Source organism: Erpetoichthys calabaricus, chromosome 4 (assembly GCF_900747795.2).
Source record: "Erpetoichthys calabaricus chromosome 4, fErpCal1.3, whole genome shotgun sequence".
Lineage (NCBI taxonomy): Eukaryota > Metazoa > Chordata > Cladistia > Polypteriformes > Polypteridae > Erpetoichthys > Erpetoichthys calabaricus.
Window position 1 is genome coordinate 21,930,977 of NC_041397.2, and position 15,443 is coordinate 21,946,419.

Consider the following 15,443-nt stretch of genomic DNA (forward strand, 5'->3'; position numbering starts at 1 on the left):
ACCTGTATAAATATTTTATTTAAACATGTAATCTACAAATACCATCTGGCCTGTTAAACGTTTTAACTAGACAGGTACCTAATGCACTATTAGCCTTAGATAACTGTATAAATGTACTATATATTAACAGAGTTACAAAAATATTACATTAAAGGAAGCACGCATCAGTTTTTGCATTACTCTAAATTATTTAGATCCTCTCATATAAATCAGAAAACCAAACGGACAATTCAAACTCTTCGTGTTATTTAAATAAATGTAAGAATTACAAACACGTAGGAAGTCTGAAATGTGAAACTACTGTACTTTTGAGAAGGACCCAGAAGTCACAGTGGATTCGTGACCATCTATATCAAGACAGCATACAGAAGCCATTAAAAAGGGTAACAGAATATTAGGTTGAATAGCACAATGTGTGGAGTTTAAGTCAAAGGAGGTTATGCTTAAGCTTTACAACACACTGTTGAGGCCTCACCAGGAGTACTGTGTGTAGTTTTGATCTCCAGGTTACAAAAAAGACAACAGCACTAGAAAAAGCCCAGAGAATAGCAACTAGGCTGATTCCACTGGCCTCATTTATAAAGCTCATGTACTGTACGCAAACTCCCACACAAATGACAGGATTTATAAAAGAAAACTTAACAGAGGAATGTGTGAATATTTATGTTGATACTGACCCATGTGTACACAACATTATGGAGAAACTTGAAAAACACCAAACCCTTGATCAAATAGAGAAATGCAGGCAAATCAGATAAATGACTTCCATGCATAATTTTTCATATCACAGAGCTGTTGTTATAATGTGTGCTGATGTGACAAAAATATTACACCTTAAATGCGATGAATATGATGTACAGACACTAAATTTAGTTTCCTTTTAAAAGGGCTAATGCTACGTATTTGCACTGAAGACATTTTTGGATTTTTTATCAGTTTATATCTGTTACTGGCAATGTATGAAAGGCAAGCATTGTATAGAATGCCTAGCCAATATATAGAATGCCTGGCGTTGGACAAAGTATGAAATATCCGAATTATTTTAATATTATATATACTTTCCCTAGGCACTGTATGTAATACCTAGGCATTATATAGAATGACAAACGCTATTTAGGCAAAGTATTAAAAGAGAGTCATAAAAAGGCTTTTATTGAAAAGACGTATATGAAAATGAAAGCAATACAAAATAAAGTATAGGACTTTCTTATTGAGGGAAACAAGAGAAAATAAAACATGAACCTACTTGTTACCATGTGACATTAGAAACATCATTAGTGGGAGCATTTTATACTTTGCCAGTTTGTCTTTTGGCATTGCATAGAATGTAGGAAATGTGTGACATATTAATCGTTTCATACTTTGCCGTCCAATTTTCGGCATTCTATATATTACCTAGGCATTCTATACAATGCCTGCCTTTTATACACTGCCGGTAACATATCCAAAACCTGTTGTCAGTTTTCAAGGAACTGGCCGACAGGTCAGGAATATCTCGGCCAAGCTTCACTCTATCATGCCTGCTGTGCTGGAAGCCATTAATCAGATGGCAAGGCACTACATCCAGTATTCGTATGGTGTTTGTGCACATGCATAAATCATAACATATTTTTGTCAACATAAAAAAAAAATCTGCAGCAGTGTCCGGTTCTCCTAACATAATTAGAGCACTTTGCTGCACTCCTATTGCAATAAGGGTACCTACTGAGAATGAAGCTGCTTTTGTTAACCATAAGCAGTTACATTCCATTAATACACAAATCATTCAAGATGTGATGGGCAAACATTGTGTTTCGATGGCCTGGTTCAACTGGTCATTCATTTGTTTTGAGACAAAGCAGCTTTGGCAGACGTGACGGTTCTGTACATAGTGGTTGGCTTGTTGTAACTGGTTGAACCCTCAGTGTTTCACATGGCCGGTAATACTCATTGTAACAGCAGTCAGGTCAATACTTATGCCAGGGGGCAAACGGCTACATACTCAGACGATGGCGCTTTACACCTTTCCCAGACTCTCACTGCACAGACGTGTGGTGCTATAAAGTCTTATGTTTTCAGTTGCGGAACAAAACCAGATACTCTTGAATGCAGGTGGTGGGGTCTCGACGTGCTAGGAGGGTAATGATGCTCTACCAGTCAATGAGGTTTTGCAGCATCGCAAATACCTATGTATGAGGTTGATTAGCATGCTCCATATATGAATGTTTCAGGGTGGGTCTGGGCTGCGTTCATGTATGCAAATTTACAAGGTGATTGTGATTTATAACGGGTAAATTGCATAGAAATGTGCATACGCCACATTTTTATAAAAAAAAATTTTTTGGCATATGCATTTTCCTGTTTTTTTGGCATGTGCATATTTTCACAATCAAATCCAAGCAGAGATTTATAAATTGGGCCCCAAGACTGCAGGGAATGAGTTATGGGGAATGATTGAAGCTTTTCATTTAAAACATATGGAGAATAAAAGGTGACGTGTGAATTTTTTAAAATTATGAAGGGAAATAGTACAGTGGATCGAGACAGTTACTTTAAAATAAGTTTGTCAACAAGAATTGTCAAACTTTAGAATGATTTTCATAACATAGAGAACTATACACAAATGGAATAAATTACCAATTGGTGTGGTAGACGGTAGGACACAAGGGTCCTTTAAAACTCTGATGTTATTTTGGAGAAATTATGTGGATAGGATTGGCAAGCTTTGTTGGGCTAAAATGTCCTTTCTTGCAAAAATTTGACTAATGTTTCTAACATTCTTTCTTTATAATGAGTACTGAGAAAAGCGCTATATAAATGTAATGAATTATTATTATTATTATTATAATGCAGTAATGTCTGAAAACATTTTTTACATATTATTGTATTTACTTAATGGGAAATGTGGAAAAAATTTCAAATGAAGAAATCAGATCAATTTTAAAGTAAATAATGACAAACATGAATACAGTATTGGATATTCATTTGATAAAAGACATTGTAAGAAACTAGTTATGTTATTACAGTGGACGCAAAAAGTCTATACACACACCTGCCTAAATCATAGATTTTGTGTAATATAAAAATGAAACCAAGATAAATCTTATCAGAAATGATTCCAACCTTTAATGCAAAATTGTAATCTATACAAAGAAGATGAACACAAATCAGAAGCTGGTTAGTGAAAAAAGGAAAACAGAAACACCCTACAAAAACCTGGTGTTATTAGCGTGCAGACCCTTTAAGAATCAAGGATGTGGCTGCATTCAGAACCAACCAATCCCAATAAGTCTCATCTCAGACTTTCTATTAGACAATTAGGAATATGTTTAAAGCATTTAGGAATAATCTGGCAATTAAAAATAGTAAGCCAGAAGAAGTGTATAGATTGTAGCAGAGAATGATAAAGTCTGATGTAAAGCAATAGCCAAGTACCTGTTTAAAGTCTGTATTTCCAATGGCAGACTGCAGACTGTAAATAACTGGATCTCCTTTCATTGGTTGTAATGCCTCCCATGTGACCTCACATGAATGATCATCCAGGCGTTCTATCCTAAGTGCTGTAATGATATGGTAGAAGACAGAAGAAGTAAGAAAACCCAGACAGAACAGAACCATTCATAAACAGCAGGGTGGTATCCTGATTTCCAGGCTAAATTGCCCACCATAGCTCGGTCATTCCAGCCTCTTAATCGTCTATCTCTAACTGGCTGTCTCCCACCCCTTCATCAGGTGGATGCTGCACATTGTTGGTGGTTGAAGTGGCTCACCACTCATTCTGTAAAGAGCACTTTGAGTAGTTAGAACAGCACTATATAAATGTAAATAATTATTATTATCAACCATGTAGATACAGTATTTGTCTTTAGCATACTGGGACATTAGCACGTCACCAAAAACAAACACATCCATCATTCAAGACAGGCTGGTTTCATATATGGTGGAGGATCTCATCAAACTTATCATTCAGGTAAAAAGCTTAGGGGTAACCGTTGACTGTAATCTAAATTTTAATCGCATATTAATCAGATCACTAGGATTTTTTCACTTAAGAAACATAGCAAAAGTTAGACCTCTTATATCATTGAAAGATGCTGAGAAATTAGTTCACGCGTTTGTTTTCAGTTGACTAGATTACTGTAACGCAGTCCTCTCAGGAATACCCAAAAAAGACATAAATCGTTAGCAACTAGTCCAGAATGCAGTTGCTGGAATCCTAGCAAGGAAAAGAAAATCCGAGCACATTTCTCCAGTTTTGATGTCACTACACTGGTTACCTGTGTCATTCAGGATTGACTTTAAAATTCTGCTTATGGTTTATAAAGCCTTAAATAATCTCGCCCCATCTTATATACAGTAATCCCTCCTCCATCGCGGGGGTTGCGTTCCAGAGCCACCCGCGAAATAAGAAAATCCGCGAAGTAGAAACCATATGTTTATATGGTTATTTTTATATTGTCATGCTTGGGTCACAGATTTGCGCAGAAACACAGGAGGTTGTAGAGAGACAGGAACGTTATTCAAACACTGCAAACAAACATTTGTCTCTTTTTCAAAAGTTTAAACTGTGCTCCATGTCAAGACAGAGATGACAGTTCTGTCTCACAATTAAAAGAATGCAAACATATCTTCCTCTTCAAAGGAGTGCGCGTCAGGAGCAGTGACTGTCACAGAGATAGAGAGAAAAGCAAACAAATCAATAGGGCTGTTTGGCTTTTAAGTATGCGAAGCACCGTGGCACAACGCTGTTGAAGGCGGCAGCTCACACCCCCTCCGTCAGGAGCAGGGTGAGAGAGAGAGAGAGAGAGAGAGACAGAGAAAAACAAAACAGTGAAAAATCAATAGGTGCCCTTTGAGCTTATGTGTATGTGAAGCACTGTGCAGCATGTCGCTTCACGAAGCAGCTGCACACAGAAGGTAGCAACGTGAAGATAATCTTTCAGCATTTTTAGACGAGCGTCCGTATCGTCTAGGTGTGCGAATAGCCCCCCTGCTCACACCCCCTACGTCAGGATCAGAGAAAGTCAGCGCAAGAGAGACAGAGAAAAGTAAGTTGGGTAGCTTCTCAGCCATCTGCCAATAGCGTCCCTTGTATGAAATCAACTGGGCAAACCAACTGAGGAAGCATGTACCAGAAATTAAAAGACCCATTGTCCGCAGAAATCCGCGAACCAGCAAAAAATCCGCGATATATATTTAAATATGCTTACATATAAAATCCGCGATAGAGTGAAGCCGAGAAAGGCGAAGCGCGATATAGCGAGGGATCACTGTATCGGAATGTCTGACATCTTATATTCCAAATCGTAATCTCAGATCCTCAAATGAGTGTCTCCTTAGAATTCCAAGAGCAACACTTTAAAGAAGTGGTGAGGCGGCCTTCTGCTGTTATGCACCTAAAATCTGGAATGGCCTACCAATAGGTATTCGCCAGGCTAATACAGTGGAGCACTTTAAAAAACTGCTGAAAACACATTACTTTAACATGCCCTTCTCATACTTTCACTGTAATTTAATCCTGATACTCTGTATATCCAATTCATTATAATAACTATCCATGATAGCTCTAAAATCTGTACTAACCCCTATTCTCTCTTCTGTTTCTTATTCCGGTGTCCTTTTGGTAGTGGCTTTTGCCACCACCATCTACTCAAAGCACCATGATGTTCCAACAGTGAAGAATTAAAAGCCAGAAGTCTGCATGTCCATCATCATCAAGTCCTTCCGTGAAATCCCTAGACACAAGAGGACTATTTCATTTATGTTAGGTAGAATGCCCAGAGGGGACTGGGCGGTCTCGTGGCCTGGAACCCCTGCAGATTTTAGAGTTTTTTTTTGTTTTTTCTGTCCACCCTGGCCATCGGACCTTACTCTTTTTTTATGTTAACTAATATTGTCTTATTTTAATTTCTTATGTTGTTATTTTTTTTTATTTACTGTTCTTCATTATGTAAAGCACTTTGAGCTATTTTTTTGTATGAAAATGTGCTATACAAATAAATATTATTATTATATTCAGTGCCTGTTTACTATAAGAATGGTGAAATTCACTGATGTTCTTCTCCCACTTCTTTGACTCTATTCCTTGGTGACTAAAGCCAGTAAATAATACCTCAGTGGCAAAATTGCTTTAATTTTACCAAAACCTACACTGATAGCTCTAATAATACAATGGTTTGGGCCATTTATAGATATGTACAAAAAAAAAAACCAAAAACAAACAGCTAGAGAACAATTTGTCATATTTCATCATCTTGTATGATTTTTTACATGTATAATTTTTGTACAGTAAAACCTCAATTATCCGTAACTCTACTAACTGGAAAAAAAAAACACCATTGTGTACACCAGCGCTTACCTATTACTGTACTACCACTGCCGTGCAGCACGTTGCGAGCTTTGCACATGGTGCTACCGTATAGTTTTCTTCCCCAGCACCACAGTTTTAATAACCTTCAGTTTTAATAGTTTCATAAGTTTTCTCTTTTGTTATAATTAATCTACTATTCCTTGTTATGGCTTTTAAAAGTATGTGAGTGGTGTTGGAATTGTCACAAAAATTGAAATTATTAAACATTTATGAAATGGTGAAAGTGTTTCAAGTATTGCTTCAATTTATGGAGTAGGAAGAAGTGAACGATATAAAGTGTGATGCTGACAAAATTGAAAAATGTATCGAAAATGGAAACCACTAATGGTAATGTTATTCTGTATTGATGTTAATGTTCTTCTGTATTGCAATTTTCTTTTTCAATTCTGTTATACAGTATTATGTTTTTTTAATGTATTGTGACATGCAGGCAGCTTGTGATGCGCTGTGGGGGAGCAGAAAGTGTGTAATGAATGCTGTAAGTAATGGGAGTGGGTGAAGGGCTTCTTTTCTGTGAGAGTCGGACATGTCTGTTAGGAGATGAGTGACAGGAAAAGTTAAGGTGGGGCGTAAAGATGTTTTAAGTAGGGAGTTAGGAGACAATAAGCAGGAGTGTTTGAGCTATAGAAAAAGACAGAATGTGAGTGGCAGGAGATAAACCGTTTGGTAGGGAGAGCTTTCTTTTATTGTTTTAGAGGTGTGCTTCCTGACCCAGATAATGAAGTATAAGACAGGGTATCGTTTGTTATGGAACAACTCCAAGTAAAACATAGAAAAACTCCAGTACCTCCGAGTTGTATTTTCTTATTATGCTGGTTGTTACAATATTATATGAATTAATTAATTTTGTTACAACTACATTATATTTTGTTAACATAGTTTTATTTTGTAAATAAATACGACTAGACTATTAGCTAAACTAATCTACTGTATATCATTTTTAAAGTAGCTGTTCTTTTCTCTTATCTGTCACAGCCTCGGTCCTGACCCCTGATGGATAATCCAGGTTTTACTGTATTTGAAAAATATTCCTTCATTTTAACTCTGATACACAAAATAGTGACGGACTACCTTTTGAAAAATCGCAAAATGAGTAATTGTTATGATACACAGTATATTTACAGTATGTACTGCATTTTACTTTTAAGGTAAATGTGCATCTGGAAAGTACAGTCACAGTCATAAATTATTTAAGTATTAAAAAAAACGCACACACACACACACTGTTATAGAATAAACCAAAAATGGGCCCACCTTTGAGAGGAGGGGGAGGAGACTTTGTAGTTGTCAATATGTAAACATCTGAGAAAGGCCCTTCCCCAGCTTCATTGAAGGCCTGAATGCAGAAGCTATAGGAGGTGGACTCATTGAGTCTTTGAACTTTGTGTGTGTGGCACGGTCCTCTGTATAAGGATACAAATCTAGAGGGGAAAACAAAGACAGACAATTTAATTTTTAAGTGTGCAGTAGATTCAGAAAGTATTCAAACCCCCTCACCTTCTGCATGCTTTATCGTGTTGTAAATTTAAATAGATGCATTTTCTACTTTTGCCTATCAATCTACTTTCATAATTTATAATGTCAAAGTGAAAGCACATTTTCAGAATGTTTACAAATGTATTAGAAATCAAAACACTGAAATCTCTCATTTATATAAGCATTCAGACGACCCCTAACTCAATACTATGTAAAAACCCCTTTGGCAGCTTTGAGTCTTCTGGTCTAAGTCTCTACACTGTCAGGGTCTCCTACTTTGAATATTTTTTGAATCTTACCTAGGGGTTTTCTGTGTAAACTTTTCACTTCATTTTTTTCCCTTACTTCAAGGAATCCATTGGCTTCATTTATTCTTTATAAATACCTCTGGTTATAATTTTGATTTGGGCTGTTTTATTGCTGCCTAGAGTGGGCGTGTCCTCAAAGGTCAAGGCACTGTCAATCACAATGCAACAGGATTGTTTCGCTGGTTTTTGAACTCTCAACAATCCTTCTTGACTTTGATTTTGTCTCACAATTCTTGGCTTTGTTTACTGTATAGTTCTTCGACTGGTTCTGACTATTGCTTCGTTTCTTTGACTACATCCTTTTCTTCTAGTCACCCTCTGAAATCTCATGTCCACTGGGCACAGTATCTACAACCTTTGCAGAGCAGGGTTTGGTCAGTTTATCCCATTCTTCCTGGGAGAGCTTCTCAAGCACCATTAGATCATTAGTTTGGATGGGAAGCGTCTGTAAACTGCTATCTTCAGGTCTCTCCACAGATGTTCAATGAATTTTAAGTCTGGGATTTGGCTGGGCCACCCAAGGACAAAGAGAAATTGGTCCTGAAGCAACTCCAGCATTGTCTTAGCTGTGTGCTTTGGGACATTGTTGTTCTGAAAGGTGTACAGTTGGCCTTGTCTAAAGTTGCATACACTCTGAATTGGGTTTTCTTCAAGGTCCTCTCTCGTTTCTTGGATTATATTATTATGTCTGTGAAATAATTTGTTTGTATATCCTTACTAGTAATAAACTGCTTCTGTAGTATTAAAAGTTTATCCAAAAACACTATCATGCATTAATCTTATGAGATGCATACACAAAGACGCACAGCATGAGGATGAATCACTTCTTCAAGTTCTCCCCTCAGCTTGTTGCACTTCTTTATACTTTCATCCACTTTCTGTCTGTTTTGTTACAGCTTTAATATACTTCTACATTATGACAGGAATTAACAGATTACTTTATCACATGAGTAAATACTTGCACTGAGGAAAGTGTGACGCAGTAGGTGGGTCTGCTACCCACCCAACTATGTTTGCGCTACTTATGAATGCTGATTAGGGAGCCATCTCTGAGGAGTCTGTATGTTTTCACATGTACAGTTGTTTCTTTTTAGGTGACTTCAATTTTCTACCACAGTCCAAAGACTGTTATGTGGATGGCAAGATCCAGGTAAGAGGTCATGTGGTTAGCTATTTAAAGCTGATCCCCACCTTACACCCCGGTGTTGCAAGGCTAACGAAGGATTTAAATTTGCCAACTAAAAAATCATCTACAAGACGATGTGCCAGCTTTGTGCTGATCGGACATCATGAGATGCCTTGAGTTACGGCATATACTGAATAAAAGCAATTATTACATTTGTGAGTGCAACATTATTTATAACTTTCCAAATGCTGATACATTTTATACATACACACTATGAATATTACATAATTGTTTTGCTAAATGCACAGAAAATAAATACAGTAAATGTGTTCTGCCCACCAAATGAAATAAATCACCTTCAAATAAAAAGAAATATTCTTTACTATACATTGTCAGTATCAACTAAGAGTTTTTCATTTCAGCACATTCTTACCTTCCATTCTTGTCCTCCATTTGAAGGTGATACTGGATAGAGTCTGTTGGTAAAGCTTTGGTGGAGCCATCTCCCCACTTAAGTTTAAGGGTATGGTGGCTGAATGCTGTGCACTCCAGGCGGGGAGGTTCAGGAGGCAGGGGTTTGGTTTTCACCTTGATAGTGTGGCTAAAGGGACCAGCACCTATATTGTTCAAGGCCTGAATTCGTATTCTAGAAATGAAAGATCACAGGCAAATTACGTGACAAACTCTGCTGCCTCTGTCTTACCACACATAAACATGACATCTCTGCTGCCTGACGAATGGTGATTGGTTACTCCACTGTATATGAAAACTGTTTATACGTATTATTTCTAAGGACAAAAGTGGCTGGCTACAAATGATCTGAAACATTTGAGTTTATTAACAAAAATAAGGGGCAGGCAGTTGTTTACAGCTGACAGACCTTTTTTAAAAACAGAGGGCTTCTGTTTTGCTTCAGTCTGTTCAAATTAAGATAGCGATGTGTTATATTTACAGAATTACACCATGTACTCATTTGGACATTAAGCAATGCATCTAGAAACATACTGTTCAATGGGTGTATCTACTGCATCTGTATATTTTGTTAGAATCAAAAATACCATTGCTTTATACGTACTGTTTTGCAACTTATTGAGTGAGGAAATAAATGTGGCAGATAGCACAAATGAAGCAAAACATGTACATGGTATTAGAGTTACTTTACTACATTGTAGTGAAAAGTCAAGCAAAATGACACCTTTTATTGGCTAACTAAAAAGATTACAATATAGATAGATAGATAGATAGATAGATAGATAGATAGATAGATAGATAGATAGATAGATAGATAGATAGATAGATAGATAGATAGATAGATAGATAGATAGATAGATAGATAGATACTTTATCAATATGCAAGCTTTCGAGGCAACTCAGGCCTCTTCTTCAGGCAAGATGTAATATAAATATGTAGAAGGTACCAGTATGATTCTCTGCTACATAGCACATTTAACAAACATTGAATTTGCGTAATTAAATAAAGAGAGATGAATTAAGTTCCTTGGCAAAAAAAAGAAACAAAAAAACACACATCTTTGATTTGCAACTCTCCAGCCTGATGTCAGTATCACTTGAATGCTCGTCATTCGATTCCTCTTTTTATTGTTTGTATGAGAGGTGAAACTAAATATCTTGAAATGATACACTTGTGTAAAATGTTGATAAAATAATACATTGTTGACAATATTATTAACCAAGAAGTTAACCAATTAAAAACAAAAGCTGGTTGGAACAAAAACCTGCAGCCACAGTGCGCCCCCAGGACCGAGTTTGGGAAACACTGCTGTAGAACCTGACATTCTGTTAGCCTTCTTAATGGCTTCTGAACACTGTCTGGCAGTTGATTGCATTGAGCCCACTATGATTCCTAAATCCTTCTTTTAAGTTGTACTTTTGATTTTTCAGACCTCCCATTGTGTATTCATACATTTTTACTTCCTATGTGTAATACTTTACATTTACTGACATTTCATCTGCCACAAATCTTTTCAAGCCTGTCTGCTGTCCAAGTCCCTCTGTGATGATTCAAAAGATTCCACATTATCTGTCAATCCACCTAGCTTGGTATCATCTGCAAACTTCACGAGCTTGTTACTTATATTCCTATCCAAATCACTTATATATATTAAAAATAGAAATGGCCCTGGCACTGCCCCCTGCTTTAAAAAGCATAACAAGTGGGAGATCAGGGTGTTGTGTGTGGATGGGTACAGAATTGGCTCAGACACACAAACCATAGGGTGAAGTGTGAGGAACCTTATCTGAATTGGCTGACATTAAGAGTGCAGTCCAGCAGGGGGCAGTGCTAGGGCCGTCTGCTCGTTTTTGTCGTTAATAAGATATAACAAAGGGGTATAACTGCACAGAGAAAGGGCAAAATATAATGAAATCAATAAAAGACAGTTAAGCATTTAAATCTATAGAAAAAGCAGAAATATTTCTAAATGTTTTATAAATGTAAAAATCATGCTACTGTGCTTTTCTGAATGTAGAATAAAAGAAAAAAATACCAGCTAATTAAATGAGATCAGTGCTTGAGGTGTTGTCACGGATTAGGAATCTGGTGGGAACAAAAACCTGCAGCCACAGGGGGTCCCCAGGACCGAGTTTGGGAAACACTGATGTATAGCATTTATATATATAATATTAAAATTTTTAATTGAAATTAATCACAGACAATCACAACAGTCACACTATTATGTGCAAAATTCAATAATGAACTCAAAAGTAATGTATTGTGTGTATTTGGTTTGCAAACACTTTAAACAAATAAGGCGCTTTTTAACAGCAGTATTCCTTTTATATAGTAGCATTTAAAATATTTCTTGTAAATCTCAACTTAAACATTAATGTAATCAAATCAAATATAAAACCAAAGCTATTTGCCACTGTCAGGGCATTAATGTTTTATCTAGTTTGTTATAGAAAAACAAGTCAGAGTCCAGAGCCACGATCATAACATTATAATAGGCACCTTCCGAGCAACAGCAAGTTAACATTTCTAAATCTGTTTTCCTTTTTATCTGAACAGATACCAGCAGAAACATTTTCTTTTATCAGGGAGCAGCATAAACAGTTGTATGTTCAGTAGCAACTCTTTGAGGGCTAATATTTTTTCCAAAAAATGGTTTCACACATAAATCAACATAACAAGTCTGTTGCTGCCTGTTGTTCCTGCTGTTGGTGCCTGTTTGCGGTGGCTCGACGGCCAGCAGAAATGCACGGTGGGCTGGCTGCCTGGCAGTCTTTGTGAGACAGGTGCACATGGGTGGCAGCTGCAGTGAGACGCAATATGGTTTGTACCTCCTGTCATTATAAGTGTCTGTCCTTCCAGGCGAACGTTGCCATAGGTGCATCGGCTACATGAACGTGTTCACCACCACGATCAGCTGGGTACCGATTAGCTGATGCAGGTACCTCGCTTTCATTTTCTATCTGCATCTCCAAATCACTTGCATCAAAATCGGAGTCTGACAAATCACAGCCCAATTCAGTGAACATACGAAAAAAGTCATCCACGGATAATTTTGCGTTGAGCATTCACTATAGTGCCATTTTAGAAGCTGTTTGCTCTTCGCTACTCATGTGCGCGCAGGGAATCGAGGTTAAATCAACAAAGCTAACTTTCCTTGTAGCAAAAGCTTATCGAAAAGTGCTGTAACAAGAAGATTACTGATCTCTATCAATCGCTAGCAAGACTGGGGCTTTCAAAATAATAATGATAATAATAACAAAAACTGTGTTAATGCGCGATAAAATAATTGTTGGTGTTAAGTAATGCCCAGCCCTAACATATTATATATATATATATATATATATATATATATATATATATATATATATATATATATATATATATATACACACACACACATTTTTTTTTAATTCATTCATTTTTAAATTTCACAATACATTTATTTATTTTCAGATTTATCTATTTAATTTTGTCTGAAATATTTCCCCATGAAATAAGTGTCAATCAACATTCCATTTTTTGGCATTACACTACTCCAAATAGCCTGTCTTTTTCATGTTTATAAAATGCAAACCCGTAAAGTTTATCTCTAGGACACCATGTGAAAATGTACTAAAGAACTGATTTTCTTACATTCATAAAGAAAAGTGTGTGAAAGAAAATCACAAGCATTATTACGCAAAAATACCAACTAATGTCTAATCACTTAAAACACACTTTAGCCACTTAGCATGCTTAAGTAGTAACTTTCATCTGAATAACATATATGCCTGTGAGACTGGATAATGCACAATTAATGTAGTTCCTAATATTCATCTCACCTGTATGTAGTGTCTGGCTGAAGATTCTCAAGCAGATGACTGGTGGTCCTCCCTACCATAACAGGTTGCCTCTCGCCAAAATCAATGCTGTAGGATGTAATTTCTGAGCCGTGGTCACAGGGCTGCTCCCACTTCAGAGCCAAGCATGTAGATGGGCAGTACTGTGGGATGTCAACTTCATTTTCACTTAAGACATGAAGAGAACTCACAGCTGCTGGGACGGAGGATGGCGTCATACACACTGTAACTTCACTGAAAGTGCCAGCACCAGCGATATTAACTGCCTGTTTATGTAAATATAAAGAAAACATAAACAATTCCAATATTTTAGTTTAAGACATTACTATAAAATGGGTGTTGAAATTCAGAAAATTAAAAAAAATATATAAAAATTATCACAATTTCTATTGTATTCTATTTTCAGACTCATGTAATATGTCTACAAAATACAGCATAACTGAAAAGATATGAAATTACAAAAATGACGATGGTTTCCTTAATCGTACCTGTACTCTACAGAAGTAATTGGTTGCTGGTAAAAGACCTTTCATCTCATGGGTCAGCCCAGGTCCAGTATAGCATATCTGCATAACTCCTTCGGCGGCTCCCCATTCTAATCGATACTCAGTAATGTTAGCACCATTGCTAGCAGATGGCTACATTCAATAAGCAAATACAAAAATGTACATATGTCGTAAGCAAAGAGTTTCATCTCATTTTTAATTAGAAACGCCAAACACCAAAGAAAAAAAAGACAGAATTCCCAAATGAGGCTTCTTACCTCCCAGTTTAATATTGCACATGTAGGAGACTTGCACACAACACTTGGTGGTTTGCATGGGTCTGGTGGCCCAGGAGCTGTAGTGAATTCACATTTCTCTGAAAACGTTCCAAACTAAAACAACGATAAAGGATTGTTGTGAAGAGTCAATCATTATTTTAGAAAGCATCTTCTGTAATGAACACAAAAGGCAGCTTATAAAGTACAAAATCAAGGTAAGAAGATAAAGAACAATATGAGAACACTGAATAAATAATACATTATAAGCACACATCTACAAAAGTAAAAATGATGCAATAGTATTTACTGTATGTACATGAACAGATTAACAGTAGTAAGCTCACAACAATGCAATATTAAAGTTGGAGAATAAACAAGTACAAATTTGTTAAATAAATGCAGAAAATAAAAAGTGGGCTTTCCTAAACACTGGCAGAGCATTTGAAACATAAAACATTAACAGTTTAGCTAACACACAAAAAACTGAATATTTAACCCAATTACTGCAAATGCTCTTCTCGGCGCTGGGTAGACACATGTTGATCCATTCAGAGTAGCGTGCGCACATACAGCCCTGGATATCTAAGGGCATCACAGACCTGTTATTGTGCAATCTCATGTGGCTGAAAGCCATCTGACCCTCTAAGAAGTTGGACGCCGACCACTCGGGGGTCACGTAACCGTTTAGCAGGAGGGAGCCGTCCATTAGGAAAGATTGTCATGAGAACAAGCCATTTGGCTCAATAAGCTCGTCCATCCTATCCACCTAGATTGTCCAAAATAACATCAAGTCAGGATTTGAAAGTCCCTAAACTGCTACTCTCTATCACACTACTTGATAATACAGTGCATCCAGAAAGTATACTCAGCGCATCACTTTTTCCACATTTTGTTATGTTACAGCCTTATTCCAAAATGGATTAAATTCATTTTTTCCTCAGAATTCTGCACACAACACCCCATAATGACAACGTGAAAAAAGTTTTGAGGTTTTTGCAAATTTATTAAAAATAAAAAAACTGAGAAATCACATGTGCATAAGTATTCACAGCCTTTGCTCAATACTTTGTCGATGCACCTTTGGCAGCAGTTACAGCCTCAAGTCTTGTT

General features: G+C 36.7%; 1 protein-coding gene across 3 annotated transcripts in view; it reads right to left on the reverse strand.

Annotated features, from left to right (window-relative positions):
• fndc3a (fibronectin type III domain containing 3A) overlaps nt 1-15,443 on the reverse strand; it is a 418,327-nt gene that overhangs the window by 23,126 nt on the left and 379,758 nt on the right. For all 3 annotated transcript variants that reach the window (XM_028799242.2, XM_028799241.2, XM_051926327.1), the window contains 6 exons: nt 14,334-14,447; nt 14,059-14,208; nt 13,553-13,836; nt 9,693-9,905; nt 7,604-7,770; nt 3,415-3,539 (listed from right to left, as the gene is read on the reverse strand). In XM_028799242.2, coding sequence (XP_028655075.1) covers nt 3,415-3,539; nt 7,604-7,770; nt 9,693-9,905; nt 13,553-13,836; nt 14,059-14,208; nt 14,334-14,447 — 1,053 coding nt within the window. The remainder of the gene's footprint in view (nt 1-3,414; nt 3,540-7,603; nt 7,771-9,692; nt 9,906-13,552; nt 13,837-14,058; nt 14,209-14,333; nt 14,448-15,443) is intronic.